General features: G+C 41.1%; 1 protein-coding gene across 2 annotated transcripts; it reads left to right on the plus strand.

Moving 5' to 3' along the window:
- Positions 1 to 485: 485 nt before the first annotated feature.
- Positions 486 to 17,427, plus strand: LOC137265509 (uncharacterized). 2 transcript variants are annotated; one of them, XM_067800923.1, is made up of 5 exons: positions 486 to 646; positions 8,300 to 8,752; positions 10,816 to 11,328; positions 12,252 to 12,287; positions 17,048 to 17,427. In XM_067800923.1, exons 2-5 carry the CDS (start codon positions 8,326 to 8,328, stop codon positions 17,107 to 17,109), a joined length of 1,038 nt encoding a protein of 345 aa, XP_067657024.1. In that variant the 5' UTR covers positions 486 to 646; positions 8,300 to 8,325; the 3' UTR covers positions 17,110 to 17,427. The 2 variants fall into 2 exon arrangements, with proteins under 2 accessions (XP_067657024.1, XP_067657025.1); XM_067800924.1 differs by lacking the exon at positions 12,252 to 12,287.
- Positions 17,428 to 17,814: the final 387 nt, after the last annotated feature.

The raw sequence follows: 17,814 nt of genomic DNA on the forward strand, positions 1-17,814 counted from the left end.
CAATAACAACCCTCTTAATGAATACCTGATCGATGAGATCCCTTTCATGCATGCATATGCCTCTCAAGCATTGCTTCAACTCTTTCGCTCTACGCACAGCATGTGTTAATGCATGCTCAAAACTGCAATGAAATATTTGAATGAAATCCATACTTCCAATTAAATCTAAATATTTGTATAGTAAGACATCAAATTAAATGTAAATTAAAAGGGAAATTGTTCTGTTGCACTGCAAACGGAAAAATTCTACTTTAAAAAAATCAATATTTCATCACTGCCGTTTGCTTTGTAAACCCGATCAAGGTAAAAGCTGCACATCCACTCTATAGTGCGGAAGTTTTTGGATTTCTCTGACAATACGACCCCAAATATTTCGCTCCTGTCAACGCAATTTGTTACAAAAACGGAATAACATTTTCTGCATAGCGATCACTTAGCTAGCTAAACGGTAGCCCAGCTACTTAACGATGCGGAACGACCGGACCAAAGGGAGATTATCCACTACGAGGAGAGCAACCCGGAAATGATACTGGAGCGAGTATCAACAATGATTTCCAGTGAATATCCGCGAATTTAATCCTGTGACAATGTATCGACGTTGTGGTCAGACCGCAGCACGACTATAGATGACTCCTGGCTCCATTAGGTAAGTGTATCAGATAGAATTCTCTCGTATTCCGATAATCACCACGCGACGGATCATGCGTGCATGTAATGTCTAATGGCACACTGTCTGGCTAAAGCGAGCGAGAGCGGACCACACGTGGTTGCCATCGTACGAACCATAGCTGTTATTCAGTGAAAGGGATACGGTGTAACACCTTTCATTTGTAGGATTCGGCGCCAGCATTTAAAAGTGCGGTCCCTGCACCACAGGCAGTGTTATGAGCAAGTGTTGAGCGGCATACATAACTATTACTTTATAGCCGAGGCTCGTCCTTATCATAGGAACAGGACCGATGATTCATTGTTATGAATGCCTTAAAGAAGCACCGTCGGATTTTTTATGCTTAGAACGAGAAAGATGTGATCAATTTTAATCTTGTATTATATTATGATGTGATTAATGTTCAATATAAAAGTTTAGACAATGCCACGAATTTAAAGACCTATGTTAATATTACTTTTTGAAAATGTCGACCATATGTTTCAACGTCCCATTAAGCAATATTCCATCTATATGACGGCGGGCATTAAATAATCGAGTCTGGACCAGACAATCCGGCGATCAACATCATGAACTTCGATCAACACGATTGGAATTCGATGACATGTGTCAACAGGGACAGCGAGTCTAACGCCCGATCACGTTAGTTGCCTCTATGACAAATGTGGGTTGCTTATCGACACTAATTCAGCTTTTTCCCCGTGATGTATCGATAAAGCTGACAGGTATTTCTATTAATTTATGATACCTGGAATTCCCATTAACCGTACTTATTGTTGTTCAATCACTAATCAATCGATTAAGTGTATGTTGGTACTCTCTGTTTTATATGTAAATATAACTATAGGCAGTGCAGCGGAAAAACTCTGATGCAGCGTTTTATGTTCTCATGCTGGAATAGATGTGTGTGGAAACATATTTCGTATTGAAGTTTTTATTACACTGTAACGTATGTACGTGGTCGTTCATGTGATAATTCTGTTTATTACTCGCCCGTTGAAGATACTGCAGTGTAATATATTACGGTAATATTACACTAGTGTAATACCACTTGGCGTATGGCGTAAAAATGGTTCAAAGTTGTGACGTCACAATACTGATTTGCAATTTTACTACATCTTGCTTGACTCGCGGAAAGCTGTGAGTCCTCACACTGTGGGCAATTTCGCCGCAGTTTCTGGCAATTTATGTTCGCTCGTTTGATACCAAATCATTAACTCGTTTAACAAAAATGGTATTACACGGAAGATCGTTTAGTATCCTCTATTTATTACTCGCACATGGAAGATACTACAGTGTAATATATTACACCAGTGTAATACCGCTAGATGTATGACGTCATAGGAGTTCACAGTTATGACATCACAATGCTAATGCCGCTGTCGCACTGGTACTGGACTTTGTTGGACTTGAGGAAAACTGGGAGTTGTCACAATGTAGCCGCAGTTCTATCAATTTGTGTTGGAAATATTAAACAGAACACTAAGCTCGCTTCCATGAAATACCAAGTGCCTTTCTCTGCACTCCTCCGTCGTAATAAACAGTGAACTGTGTAAATATTTTAATGATAGTTTGTTATTTTTTTTTGCCAGTAGGACAAACATTCTGCAAAAACCTTACAGAGTTGGTATGATGTTTTGATTATGATCAGCGTTTCACTGTGTATGTTATGCTTATTAGTTTTCGAGCCACATTGCAATTCATCGGTCCGCTTCTGAGCCGAACGGACTATAGTCAGTTTCTATCAATTCATGTTGGAGAGTAATAACAGATTACTAAACTGTGATCGTTCATGTGGTCATTCATGATATATTTCTCGTATTTAATTGTTGTAGGCTGCATTAAAAAATAAATGTTTCTCGGGCACATTTTTTTGTCAAAAGTGACGAGGCGGTAGGACTACTTTTTTAAAACATTTTGATAGAAAAAAGGTGTCGCGGAGGGAACACATTTTAATTTTTTTTCTCTCTCAGAAATACAGCTTTGGAAGTTTAGCACGTTATAATGAATAGTGGATTCAGTCACACTCGTTCTTACAGACACTCATTCTTGTAGACAAATCGATGGTAGGGACGCGGCCAAGTCAAAACTTTTAATGGCAATAAAAAATTGTCACGCGCAGAAATAAAGTGACGCTCCGATGTCCGAGAAACATTTCACTTTTTTATTTAGCCTTACACTATAACACGATATTTTCATGTTCGTCCATGAGAGAAGTCGGGATAACGATAGCACATAAGTCGAGAATGTATTCGGACTACTATTTAGCAGGAATGCTATTTCATCTATGTTCAATCATACAGTGGGTGCCGCCACCCACACGCTTGTGGCAGACCCTGGGGCCAAGGGATGAATGGGAGTCATTTGCACGTAATTACACATGTGGTCATTGAATGTCACATGTCACTGTCGATTCCTGGTGACATTCAGTCATTTCACTTCCTGATTCGCGGCAGTTTCAGAAAACGGAATTTGGGACTTTCCGAAATACGCACTTGCATACAATAGATGAAATTTAATTACTTTGGTCCCTGAGACACACCAAGGGACAACTGGACTTTGACGCTACTAGTATTGTAAAGGCAGTCCATATTTCGATCTGATTCGGGTTTGTCGGTATTACCCAAGAGAGTGTCTGAGAAAAAAATGCGTTTTTCTTTGGCCTGTTGAAAAATACATCTTGTGGGGGAGGTGGGGAGGGAGCGTTATGGCTATCCGATCCCTCATAACAGGTGGTATGAATCACTGGGATGAACACCCAGGCATCCGTGCTATAATGGCACGTATTGGTGAAGGTGGCATTGACCAACTTTAATTAGTCACTTGCTCATTGGATGCGAGTTCAGGTTGAGACGCCACGTGTGAAGGCATGTTTAATGATGGCAATTAGTATGTCGCTGTGCGGAGCTGCGTCCATTTGTCAGACAGGACCCACTTCAAATCAAATCCCAGATTTCTCCTTCGGTTTAAGCGTTGTTTTTGTGACCACAGTAATGTGGTTATGGAATTCGACTTAAGAGCAGTATGTCCTGGAAAACACGATGTTTATGCAAAAACATATATATGTATTACGCGTATGTGTGTTTTGATACCTTTCCTCCGTCGAGTAATGTTTCATTTTAGGATTAATGTCTCAGATGTCACTTCAAATTTATAACGAGATGTCGGTTAGAACTGCCCATTTGTTTATGTCAAGTTATTTGACGTACATGTGTCCATTTGGGTAACAAATATCCACATTGGAAGGTGAGCTACATGATCTCATTCCTAATGTGTCAGATTCTGGCACTTGCGTTGAAGGAGATGACATGACAGCTGCAATCATCTTCACTAGGACCAGCCCCAGCAAACAAAAATTATCATTAACTTCAGTGATAATCGCTAGTCGAAGGAACCAAGGTTTATTTTATATTTGGCAGCCATTAGTGGGACATAATATCGTTTGTGGTGAACATGCCTATGGCGAACTGACAGATATAACGAACTGGTTTGGGGCTTTCGTACCCAGCTGTAAATTCTAGTCGAAATGCATATAACGAACAAATGGTTATACCGAACTAGATTTCGTGATCCCTTTGAATTCGTTATTGCCATTCATTATTCGTTATTTGTCGTAAAGGTTTTCACTTCCTTACAGGCGACGTGACGGTTTAAGGGAATTCTTTGAATGCAATGACGGTGTTTAACATTGACCCAAGGTCAGGACTGCAACCTTTTTGATCGAGTTTAGAGAAGGTATTGAGAGCAACGATCTGTCCTGATACAAAGACTCGCAATAAACTAAACTATGTGGTCTATTCGAGCGTCGCTCTCGACCAGCATAAGATAGTGGGATCTTGTTCACATCTACAAATCCTAGGCCTCGTCAGTGTTTATTAGAAGCAGTCATGAAAACAGCATTTCATAGTCTGAGAGTAGTCCAGATTATGGAGAAAAACGTATTACACGGAGTAAGAATTTGACAGATTCCACTGTACAATAATAGAAAAGTGACGATACTTTCGTAGTACAGGGTAGGACGACTTTTTTCTAATTGGAGTGCCATCGGGCCACTTTGAAATAGGTATGAAATAAAATGTCACATAAGCCCCGTTGTCTTCAGGAAGCACGCATTGGGAAATGGAAACTTGACTAAGATACCCTCTGAATATCCTTATCCAAAAAAACATCAAAACATTTACGTTCGGAAATGTAGTTAGGAAAAATACGTGAAAAATGAACACGCTCCATACAGAACATGCAGAAAGCAGATGTTCGAACAAACTGGGGATGCTATTTATCAAAGAGGCTTTTTTTTAATAATCCATGATTCAGTCATTGTATTGTTGTTTTACACCGTATTTCAAAATTTTAGCTAAGAAACCAGGTCTTCATCAGAGTCAGTGAGTGTAGTCATGCGTATTATTCCAGCTGTAGGTAAATGGTCTGTAATAATCAAATCTGGACCAGACAATCCGATGATGAATACTATGAGCTTCGGTAATTTGGGATACCATCATATGTAAAAGCCAAGTCAGTGAATCTGAACGCTTGATCCCATTTGTCGCTTCTTACAACATGCTAAAATAACGGAGGTAGTTACCATCCCCAAATACCCAAGCGTGAGGATCTACTTTTACTTGCACATTCCCGTAAGTTCCACAAACCTTATCTAACTGAAGCATAGCAACTATTCTAGGAACATGTACATTGTAACATATTTTACTGTTTAAAGCCAGTATTTCGTTAGTCGAACAGTGACAACAGTCAGTGTAGTAAACTGAAAATTTGTTTCTTTATCTGCGATGGTGGTGGGGTAGCCCAGTGGTTAGAGCATCCGATCGTCACGTCGAAGACCCCGGGTTCGATTCCCCAGTGAGTAAAATATGTGAGGCCCATTTCTGGTGCCACCGCGTGATGTTACTGGAATATTTCTAAAAGCGAAGTAAGACTAAACAGAGTCACTTTGTCTGCAGCACGAGTATATTCAGGCATGTGTATATACAGTACAGGAAAAACTCAAATTGTTTAGTCTGTAACACGCAGGTTGTTCATGTTTGCCTTTCCATCCGCCCAGCAGATTCACTGTCCTTTCTGAAATCGGCTAGATCCATGCAGTAGTTTCAATTGTGAGGAAAAAGTCTCAGGTGCCAGAGGTCTACAAGCAGAGATGTGAAAACTCATTCCTAAGGGAAGACGTCCTCGACAAAGTGTTTTGCATTATTTATTTAAAAAGATAATTGTAAAATACATCAGCTACGCAGCAACTTTCAGTATTATGATCAGTGACAGTGGTTGTGATAATGATAACAATTGCTCCTATAGTTTCGTCAGATACCTGATGGGTAGATTGACTTTATCAGGTCGCCGATTAACGACAATGGCGCCATCTTTGTTTGTAAACATTGACCCTAGCTGACCTCTGCTATTTGCATGTTTACCTGTAAGTGACCCTGAATGATACCGGTACTATCTGTTGGTTTTATCCTACCCACCACGTGGTGGAGGGAACAATATATTTAATCTTTCTCATCACAACTGTTTTATATCATGGCGCTAAAGGTTAAATGATATCGTGTAGACTGCTGGAGCGATAAGGGATTGATTTGTTAGCACATTCTTCATGAAAACTCACTCATCTCTGAAACGAAGGAATTTGTATAGCCAAGGGAACTGCACCATCCAAGGCCAAAACATCTATTTCTCACGTGCACCTCGACATATTAAAATATTTTCCGAAAATAGTGCAGATGGTCACCAAAACTGAAACAATGACAAGTCCTGGACCTTCTTTCACAGATGCGCTCAGGTGATCGTAAGTCACTAAGGTAACCCTACTACAATGTTAAAAAATGGGAATTAATGTTTACCTTAGTAAAGGTTGCTTCGTGAAAGGAGAAAAATAGCGGTGTGAAATTTTAGTCACTCGTAATGAGACCCGAGATAATAAGACCAGAAAGGAAACTAACTAACGCCTACAATCACGTGGCAAGTTTCGTTTGCATGGCAGAAATTAGCCATTTGTCTTTGGATATGTTGTACTGTGAAGATACCGTAGAGCTACCCTATTTCTTCAGATTAGTATAAAAATAGTGTTGCTATAATGGTTGTCACCCACTCTCCTTCGGTCGCAACCCACGTATAGTTTCACCCGTGGTCGTTGTCTTGTCCGACACACTTATCTCATTGAGACGCTTATTGTCGCAAATTGATGTATGACATTCGACTTTGAATGATCCAAGGTGGCCATTTTCACGTTTGCAGCCTCTGCGCACGAAAAGCCCAATACTTCAAGTCGACAGGATAATCTATACTCCCACCTCATCGCTATTCGTTTTAGAAACGCAGGCACACGTTCAGAGCTCCAGAAATATCTGTGTAATATACATAATACGTAGGCATTTACCCTATATATTTTGTGTTGCTCGATCTTGTTCGTAATTACCCATTGTAACCACTCAGTGTATGAACTCCAGTGAATAATAGCCTGTTCGTATAATGTCATTTCGGACATGCGTCTCACATCGTGTCTGAGACACTTACGGGCAACGCAGGCATAGCAGTGGCCTGTCATACACCCAGAAACAAACATTTCCAAGAAATCTCACGCAAAACTAGAGTGTGTGGCAAGCCTAGATTTCCACAGTGTCAGAAAAATGAAGAAAGTCATGAGGCTCCTTGACTGTGTATACTATTACATTTATGAACATTTATGAACAGTTATTATTTTGGCTGTAAAATATGTTCATTTCAGAAACTAGATATTAGTTTAGGACAGGAGCAACTTCACAACATTTTAAGAAGAATTATTTTGTGATATTATGCACCCACTGGTTTTAAATCCCCTCATAACGTTGAACTCAATGAAACAACTTGAGTAACGGAAGAAGCAAAGTGTATATATAAAATTCATGTGATACGTTATTGTATATCATTTCATCATACTTTAGTAATTATCACACCCATAGAGACCCTGGTTAATATTGTCCATCAGTAGTGAAATAGTGATTGAGTTTAGTTTTACGCGTCACACAGCAATATTCCTGCTATATAGGGTGGCGATCTGTAAATAATCGAGTCTGGACTCAGCCAATCCAGTGATCAGCAGCATGAGCATCGATCTGCGCAATTGGGAACTGATGACATGTGTCAACGAAGTCAGCGCACCTGACCACCCGATCCCGTTACTCGCCTCCTACGACAGGCATGGTCGCCTTTTATGGCAAGCTTGGGTTGCTGAAGGCCTATTCTACCTTCGGACCTTCACGGAAGGGCTTCACACATTGAATCCATGATGGGAATCGAACCCGGACCTTCGGCGTGACGAGCAGACGCTTTGACCACTAGGCTGTCCCATCGCCCCCGGCCCTGAGTAACCCATGCTTGTCATAAGAGGCGACATGCGGGATTGGATGGTCAGGCTCGTTGACTTGGTTGACTGATGTATCCTGACTGCGTTGATTGTTCATGCTATTGATCACTGGATTGTCTGGTTCAGACTCGATTATTTACTGACCGCCACCATATAGCTGGAATATCCCTGAGAAAATCTTTGCTCGGAGTAAAACTAAACTCACGCACTAGTAATTAACAAATCAGTGGCGAAAATTATCTGGAGCAGTGCATTATGTTTTGTCTGTTCTCTAATTGCAGGCAATAATGTGATATGAGTTCACACGATGTTGTTTTCATCAAACCATGGAATCAACATTGTGTTGAGCGAGAACAACTCGGTAGCGTCATGGCTTCTGAAGCAACACCAGGGATTGTGCATCACCAACAAGCCTATGCTGAAGGAGGACATTGTGAATCTAACGGTACAGGGAAGTGGTCACTTAGCAATCGGCCTTCTTCAAACTCTGCCCCATGACCTTATCAGAACGGGCGATGGTGGCTCGCTGCAAGATGGCGTCCACTGGCATCGTTTCCGGTTCAAAAAGGACCACACGGTTATCTCCCTTCAGAGAGCCAGTGCCCAGACGGTGACCGTGCACCAAGGGAAGGAACTCGTGGATACTGTTGAGCATCGTCATCTGAGCAAAGGAGCGGGGCTATGGGTCTGCCTGGATGTTCAATCAGGCGATATGAAAATCAAGATAGATTCTGGTAGGTAATCGTCAATATATATTTTGTTTTTTGACTTTGATATGTATGAATAATTTCATCTATATCTACACAGGCCGACAGGTAACTAAGGATAACCAATGGTAAAGGGTTCCGATCCATGAATGGAACAGAATAAGTCTTTGGGATCGTTGACACTAAAGTCTCAATAGTATGAGCTTCCCTCTCACAAATTAACCAGCCTGTCCTTTATGTCACTGATATAAGGTTCATAGCGGCGTTGAAACACGTTCATTTAGATAAAAGTACATTTACTACATAAAACCATTTACTAACATTAAGATGTTAGCATCTGTATGGCACATAAGAACTGGCAAGAATGTGTTATGTATCTATAATGTTAAGTAATGTTATCGGAGACTTCGACGTATATTCTTCATACAGCCGTCTAGTACTGATGTAACTGACATAGTTGTTACGTTATTCTGAAGGAGTACCATCCTCCCCCCCACCCCCCACCCCCTACACACACACATAGAAATGACATTCCTGACATATTTCTTTTAAGCGAGCTAAACCCAAATTCACTCACCTAATTTTCTTCTTCGATTTATCGACCAAGGTTCAACATATGTATCGCTCGTTCAACTTGACCTGATTAAGTGAATACTGATGCATTGCGTGAACGTGTCACGATTGGCTACGTCTATTATTGTGAAGGGGTGCACTTTATCAGCTGGTAGTCAACATGTCCGAGGAATCGAGGCAAGGTCGCCGTTTGACACCTCAGTGTCGAGAAATCGTAGAAATGTCCCAACTTTCTTTAAAAAAAGACGCTTCAGAAGTTCCGATGCGGCCTTTTCCCTTGTTCCGGTAGCGAGCAGCAACGTGAATAGCATTCTCTGCTCTCCTATTTCACCAAGTTAACTCGACCTTCCGTTTGTGCCATATGGCCTCACGGGCCATGCATATGTAGAGTAGCTCAGGTCAAGCTAAACACGTTATATCTTACAATACTGCTGACCGTAACATTTGACTGAATTAAACTTTGTAGACGGGCACTCTCTATTTCGAGAGTGTACAGACTGCCCTAGCCCTGGAATATGAGAACAGATATTCCAGAAATCGTCTTCAGTTTCGTAATGTTTTTTTTTTAGTTTTTTTTTTTCCATTTTTGTTTAATTAGGGTGGGGATATGTGTATGATGCTCACGGCGATGATCTATGTACTATGTACAGAGTTCTATATAATTTGTCAAGCAATTGGGTATTTTTTCCCATGCCTTTTCATATCTGATCATGAGTAATTGCATGTTTTGAGGGGTAACTAGCTATATAGGATTTTGTGTACTCCCACTAGTTTAAGGAATTGAGTATTTTCACGCAGAGTTTCTTATCCTTATTGGGTAATTACTACCGATAATCTAAATAGGAATGTTTCTCAACAGACATAAGTGTATAGTAATTCTTATATTGCCAAATAGTTGGCAACCATCTATTAACACTCAACATGGAAGCCACGTGACTACTAAAGTAAACTCGGATAGTGCCCACGGCTTAAATAGTATATGTAAATATAGGCATCTCTTTACATTTGCTAACGCTGTTGTAGAGTTCGAGTGCCGCAACGAATTATTATAATATACGCAAGCCAGTTTAGTAAGTCGAGTAAAGTAGTACTACGCAAGGTGTTATAGACCTGTTGGGTTTAAAGTGATTCTTATGCGTTTTTTGTACCCCCAGATTTGTAATTAATTGAGTAAGTATGATTTTATTGCGTAAAATACGCATACACGCGCATGATCTGGAGCTCTGCTAGTTCTGTGTAGGTGAACTGTTATATGAAGTAATGGGGTTGTATTGTTTTAGGTTGTCATAGGTTGCTTTCAAACGATTCTTGAGGTGTTGGTTTTGCCTAATGGTTAAGACATTCGCTTGTCACGCCGAAGACACATGTTCGACTCCTCACATTGGCATAATGTGCGAGACCCATTGTTGGTGTTCCCCGCAGAGATATTGCTGGAATATTCCTGAGAGCGCTGTAAATCAAAACCACTCACTCAGTCGAATGATTCTGAAGGTACGTTTACAATTTCTTGTTTTCAGAGACCAGCCAGAACCAAGGATGCGGCTTCTTAATGAACGCTCCACGTACTATTACCTTCAGCGAGACCTCGGGACCAAACATAGTGATCTCTAACGACACTACAAGCGCAAGTCTCGTCAAGCCTTATGGTGGCGCCCTCTGTGTAATAGATCATCCGCTCAAGAAAGGGGAGGCAATCCACTTCAGCATTGCTCAAATGAATTTCACCTCAGTTGCATATGTAAAAGTCTTTCTGACAAATATAATACCTGTTCTGTTGACATTGAACAGTGGTGTGGACACCACAGGTCGGCTGTTCCCGTTGTTCAGTATTGATGTTGATACCGACCTCGATGTAAAGCTGCAGATCAAGGGTGACGGACGAGTGACCTACAGGGTCATGACTGTCAAGAAGAGTGCCGCTGTACACGGCCTGGACCTGTCAAGGCCAGTCTTTGTCTGCATTCAGCTATATCAGGTCAAGGTCAAGTTGACTCCACCCCCACACACAAACGAAATGGACGAGTGCTATGGTGAGTAACAGGAAATGGAAATGTCGCAGAAAATTTCTTCTTGAATCCCTTGACTTTAATAGTCCGTCCTAGCGTAGTGGCCTTCAAACAACATTCTCTATTTCTAGGGGACAGTGGGGTAGCCTAGTGGTTAAAAAGTTCGATCGTCATTTCGAAGGCCTAGGTTCAAGTCCCCATATAGGTACAATGGGGATGTCCCCTTCCGTGACATTGCTGAAATATTGCTAAAAGCGGAATGTGGATGTCTCCTGCCGTGATATTGCTGAAATGTTGCCATAAGCGGAATGCGGGTGTCCCCAGCCGTGATATTGCTGAAATATTGATAAATGCGGAATGTGGGTGTCCCCAGCTGTGATATTGCTGAAATATTGCTAAAAGCGGAATGTGGGTGTCCCCAGCCGTGATATTGCTGAAATATTGCTAAAAGCGGAATGCGGGTGTCCCCAGCCGTGATATTGCTGAAATATTGCTAAAAGCGGAATGTGGGTGTCCCCAGCCGTGATATTGTTGAAATATTGCTAAAAGCAGAATTTGGGTGTCCATATTTCACTTACTCTTCCAAGATTTAATCATGTTTTATAGCGACTATGAGATGCTAACACGGTAATAAGTCAGTGCAGTTCTGTTTCTTGAATCAGGAAGTATATGGTGAATTTTGATTGGCGACTCTACGTTTGTAAGAGTGAGGAGTATTCAGTAAGCGTCACTGTAAGTGCGTGATTAACTCACTAAATGCTCTACTCACACATTGCTTGCTAACATGCATATCTGTCATAAGTAAAATTACCATTCAATACTATAGTTTTAAAAATTGACTGACAAAAATGTTCAATACCGCCAGTTGTAGTTTTTTCGTATACTGGTGTACAATTTGCATTTTGATACAATAGTACGTCACTCAACAATCACATCGTAATATTCAGGTTCAGTGCCATCGACACCACTGGCTTTGCGACCAAGTAAGTGTTTCTTATAACAGCACTACTGCAGGTTCGTTTATATTACCATGGTACCGATGATATAATAATATTCTGTTGGGCTTGTGGGACGGGAGGGTCATTTGGGGTGTAATTTTTTTAACGAATTTTCTCATGAAAATACTAAAAGAAGACTCAAATTAAGAAGACAATGATACTACAACGTGATGTGCAATCACCTAAAAATTTGGTTAGCGTCATTTTTCAGATTTTCCTATCCAGGTTATTGCAGATGAGAATAACATGGTTCTCTGGGTGTTTTTGTTTGTTTGTCTGATTGCAAATTGACTTTGGAAATTTCTCATTCAGTATAAAATGATGCAACTTGCTACTTTAAAGTAAAGACTAATATATCGTGACATGAACTTCCTGGAGTCTTCAAGAAATATTTAGTCATGACTTTTCAGTAAGGTTGCTTAAATAAATTATATGTTTCTCGGGCACATTTTTTTTTCAAAAGTGACGAAGGTGGTAGAACCTTTTAAAATGTTTGAAAAAAGTCACGCGGGAGGAACACATGTCCATTTTTATCTCTGAGAAATACAGCATGAAAAGCTTTAGCACGTGTTAATGAGTTGTAGGTTCAGTCACATTCTTACAGACACTGATTGTTATAGTGTACAAATGGATGATCGGGACGCGGCAAAGTCAAAATTGCTTTTTTTAAATGGCAATAAAAAATTTGTTACGCGCACAAATGAAAGTGACGCGCCGATGCCCGGGAATCATTTCTCAGTGAAGTGAGTTTTCTAAGAGTCAAACACGTTTTCGGGCCCTGACAAGTTCTCAGATATATTCCATCGGCGATTATTTCAAACACTGAAACAGTAGTTCAAAATCATGTGTGTTCGATTATGGGAAGATGTGTTCGATTGCAATACCACTATTAGCATGTGCACAAAACCCACTCTGAATATGCGCCACCCATTACCTTTAGCATTTGCATCATCATTATACACTCGTACGCGTTAGTATACGCACGCGTTAGTATACGCACGATAAGCTCTTAATAAATGTACGTCCTTGAACATGACCACACTTACTGTATACACATTCTTTATATATACTGAAGGGACATTTTGTTCTAGTAAAAATTTTCGGACATAGATATTAATTCTAATTCTCGACATGGAAATATTACTGGCTCTTTCATGGAGCAAGGAACCCAACCACATCTGTGTCTCTGAGATGTCTCAGAGGGATGAGTGAGATTGTCAGTGCAAGCCGTCTCTTTTCATTATGACAGTTGTCCAGCAGAATATATATTTTTCATTATGCTAACGGGCTAGCTGTTCGCAATGTGTTCGCACCCTTTTCTCATTCTTGTCACATACACCTATGTTTGTGCTATTATATGCGTCTGCTTTCCTCGGGTTAGACTAACGCTTAGTTTCTGAGTTGATAGTAACAAACTAACCCATATATATTGAAAAGGAACTCCAGCGAGACCAGGAAATGTACACTTGCTTCATTTTAGCATTGCAGAGAGGGCTTGGCAGAAGGGAAAATAATGTGGTTCAGGGATGTGAGACAGATTAGCGTTGGGTGGGCATTGTCTCTATAATGTTAATCACTTGATCATCTGGTCCAGACCCGTGAAGATTCGGGGTACAATAGGCCTTCAGCAACCGATGCGTGCCATAAAAGGCGACTATGCTTGTCGTAAGAGGCGACTAACGGGATCGTGTGGTAGCTGATTTGGTTCACACATGTCATCGGTTCCCAAATGCGCAGATCTATGCTCATGCTGTTGATCACTGGATTATCTGGTCCAGACTCTATTTATTACAGACCGCCGCCAAATAGCTGGAATATTGCCGAGTGCGGCGTAAAACTATGCTTACTCATCTGGTCCAGGTTCTTTGCACACCTTGATCATATTGCTGGGATAATGCAGATTTTCGGAGGTAGTGCCAGTCACTATTTTTTTATCACTGTGGCTAACACTGCTAGTGTATACGAATTTATCGACATTAATCAATACTCACTTAGCCTCTGCACATAGAATATAACTGTCAGCAAGTTAATTCTCAACAACGTAAAACTGATTTTAATTTTAGTGTTTAGTAGAGATAGGATTGTTCAATAAGTTTTAAAATAACTCTGTTTTAATTGTAGTTGATGTAATTGATAGTTGATAATATGCTATACTCACTCACTCACACTTTCACTCACTCACTCACTTTCTGCCTGGGTTACTCACATCTGTCCATAATGGCTTTTCGCATCCCACCTTTCCTTCATATGCATCATGGCATTTGTATCTGCAACAGACTCGCATGACATTAATTAGTTGGCCTGTAAATTATACCTTCATCATAAAAGATCGTTTTGAAAATATGACGTAACAGAAATATGTATCCTGTTTCTGTGTAAGATGAGCACTTGTTTGTGTTTTGTGTAGTACTCGGCTTTAAGTTCAACGTCCGGGTTAGAATTAGTTCCTGGAAGCCTGTGTTGGTCGTAATGGGTGACCAGGTGGATCGGGTGGTCACACTGGGTCATATGTGTCTCCTTGCCTCGGGGGACACTTGAAGTCTTGTACAGGCTCGGGGATGTGGTAGCCTAGTCGTATAGGCGTTTGCTTGTCACGTCGAAGACCTAGGTTCGATTCCCTACATGGGTACAATGTGTGAAGTCCGTCTCGTGTGTCCCCAAGCGCTACATTGTTGGAGTATTGCTAACAGATGTATATACCCTCACTCACTCACTCACGCACATGGCTATTTCCAGGTTGCGTGCAAAGAGACATTAAGAGCGTGTTAAGCTCAAACTTGACACAAATATTGACAATATTTAGGAGAAACAGGGCAAATATATCATGTTTACATCGAGGTGTTCTACTCTCGATTCGTGTCTAAGGTCTGGAACCTCAAAAGCTGCAGACTGACACTGGAGGAGAGCAGGTTTGCAGATGACCACGCACCTATTGGCTGTTCCGGCTGCTTGTAAAGGGGCAGTGATCATGGGTAAACGAGAATTGGTTGGTTGGTTGGTTGGTTGTTGTTTAACGCCACACTCAGCAACATTCCAGCTGTATGGTGACGATCAGTAAGCAATCGAGTGGGTACCAGACAATCCAGTGATCAACTGCATGAGCATCAATCTACCCAATTTGGATACGATGACATGTAACAACCAAGTTAGCGAGCCTGGTCACCCACGTACGGTAAATATGGGTTACTATAGACACCAGTTCTAACCCGAATCTTCGCAGGTAGGGTTGATGAGGAGCCCAACCAGCCAGGATCACCCCATCCGTCTTTGCTGCATTTATGAAGACGATCAATATGCAACATTTACCAAACTTTATGCCCCAAACCAGCACAAACTGCTCACTCTGGTTGTACCTGATCAGCAATAACATGCAGCTATTGATGGAGAGACGGAGCCGTAAGAAAAAAATATTTCCAATAAAAATACTGAGCTTCATGATATTGAAATCCATAGATATCCCAGTCGCCTGCGGTGTAGACACAGACATCACCATTAGAGGGAAATGTCAGTTCTTGCATTAATGCTGTACTATGCAGGAAAGACCAGACACGTTCTATATTCTGGCATCGTGAAATATGTGAATGCAATAGAAAACCCGGAAATTATAAACGTCGTGCGCTGGATTGCGTTTGACGGTAATGAGTTACGACCTGAAATTGAAACTCGTTTAGACCGAGCGGAGAAGCTTGCAACTGGTTTTTAAACCTCTGTGCAGTGATTCAGTATTACTTGGGCTTTTCCTGCCAGACGTATGGCATATAACATGGAATGGGGTGGGGTGGGGTGGGGATGGACGTGGGGGTGGGATGAATGAGCTGCTGGTTTTAACGGCCAGCGAAGTGACAGGTTTGTCCCTGTTTGCATTCCGTGGAAACCTATGACGGTGAGCTCGAATTCTGGATGGCCCAGAGTCTGTTTTCTGAATTACCAGCACCATGCCTATCTTTCCCGAGATGCAACAAAGTGATAAATGTGTTAGCATCAGTTCCATCTTTCCCCTCAACCTTACAAGCTTGCATACCGTACTTACTTGGGTGGTCGTTTAGCCTAGTGGTTGTGGTGCTCGCTCGTCACGCTGAAGTGCGAGGTTCGATTCCCCACGTAGGTATCAAAGAGTAAAATACATTTCCGGTGCTATTATTGGATATTGCTAAACCTGTGATACCCCCCCCCCCCCTCCCCCAACCCACCGACAATTCGTATTCAAACGGCGTAATAATATTCATTTACTCATAAAAGCGCCTCAAGCTGAAATCATAAATGGGTTGTGTTTAACGCCCAGTTCAACAGTATATCAGGCGTGCCAGCTTTATGTTGGGGGAATTAAGAAGTTACTCAAAACGTAGATCCCTTCGAGGACTTCCACGAACACATTCATGGTGCTGACGGATCTGAAATCAAAATTGGGTCAAAACGGAATTCGAACCGTCGAGAATAGGTTTATGGTATGTTTAAGGGCACCTCGGACGATGCAGCTACGCGGGGTCTTCATTGAAATGAACTGGGACGGTAGTGTAGCCTAGCAGTTAAAGTGTTAGCTCATGACGACGTATACCCATGTTCGATTCCCACAGTGTACAGTGTATGAAGCCGATTTCTGGTGTTTCGAGCCATGACATTGCTGGAATATGGTTAAAAGCGGCGTAAAACCAAACTCACTCACTCACTGAACAGGTATCAAAAGGAAGACTTAAACATTGAACTTAAAGGTCATGCAGTATTAAAATAATGGTCATCTGTTTCAGTTCACTCATCTCCGCCTTCGATCGGGCGACCTCTTCGAGACACGCTTGTCAAGAAGCCTTGAAGACACTATAAGTATCCTGTTTTGTATGTTTGTGTTATACGGAACGCTGATTTTTGTATTTTGAATGTGTATGGTCATTTTCAAGCAAACACGTTCTGTTTACAGTCGCAAAGGACTTTGCTGGAAGAGTCACCTCCCTTTGCACACAGGGTCAATCTGACGAAGATTATGTTATATTGAAGTCATTTCAGGAGGTTTCCGATCATGTTATTAATCATGGAGGTGTATTAGGTCATATTTTCGTCATATTTTAATCTCGACTCTCCCTTTGTCAAATGTGTATCTATTACTCTTTTATGAATAAACTATGTATATGTATTCTGTGTTTTACGTCCCGTATTCTTGAAGGATGACAGTTAGCGTTTCATAAATATTCCTAATATTGTTAAACTTCACAATGAAACAAACATACCTTTATTTCCTATGGTTTTGTAACTAAAGATACTATTCGTAATTTTACGCAATATTCATATATGAGAAGTAAGAAAAGGGCTGAATTCAAATTATTTTGTTTTATACCGTGTATGATACTCAAGTATAGTGTTTGCAAAGAAATTATATTTCAAAAATGCTTTGAAACATGTTTTTCAGGCGACAGGAAATTGATCCACCTGTTTGTCGCCACTTTCCATCGAAAGGATTTGCGTTTGTAGGGTGGTATGAACCCTCTCCACGAGTTAGTGAGTGAAGGTTTACGCCGCACAA

The sequence above is a fragment of the Haliotis asinina genome, chromosome 15, assembly GCF_037392515.1.
Source record: "Haliotis asinina isolate JCU_RB_2024 chromosome 15, JCU_Hal_asi_v2, whole genome shotgun sequence".
In the NCBI taxonomy this organism is placed as follows: Eukaryota; Metazoa; Mollusca; class Gastropoda; order Lepetellida; family Haliotidae; genus Haliotis; species Haliotis asinina.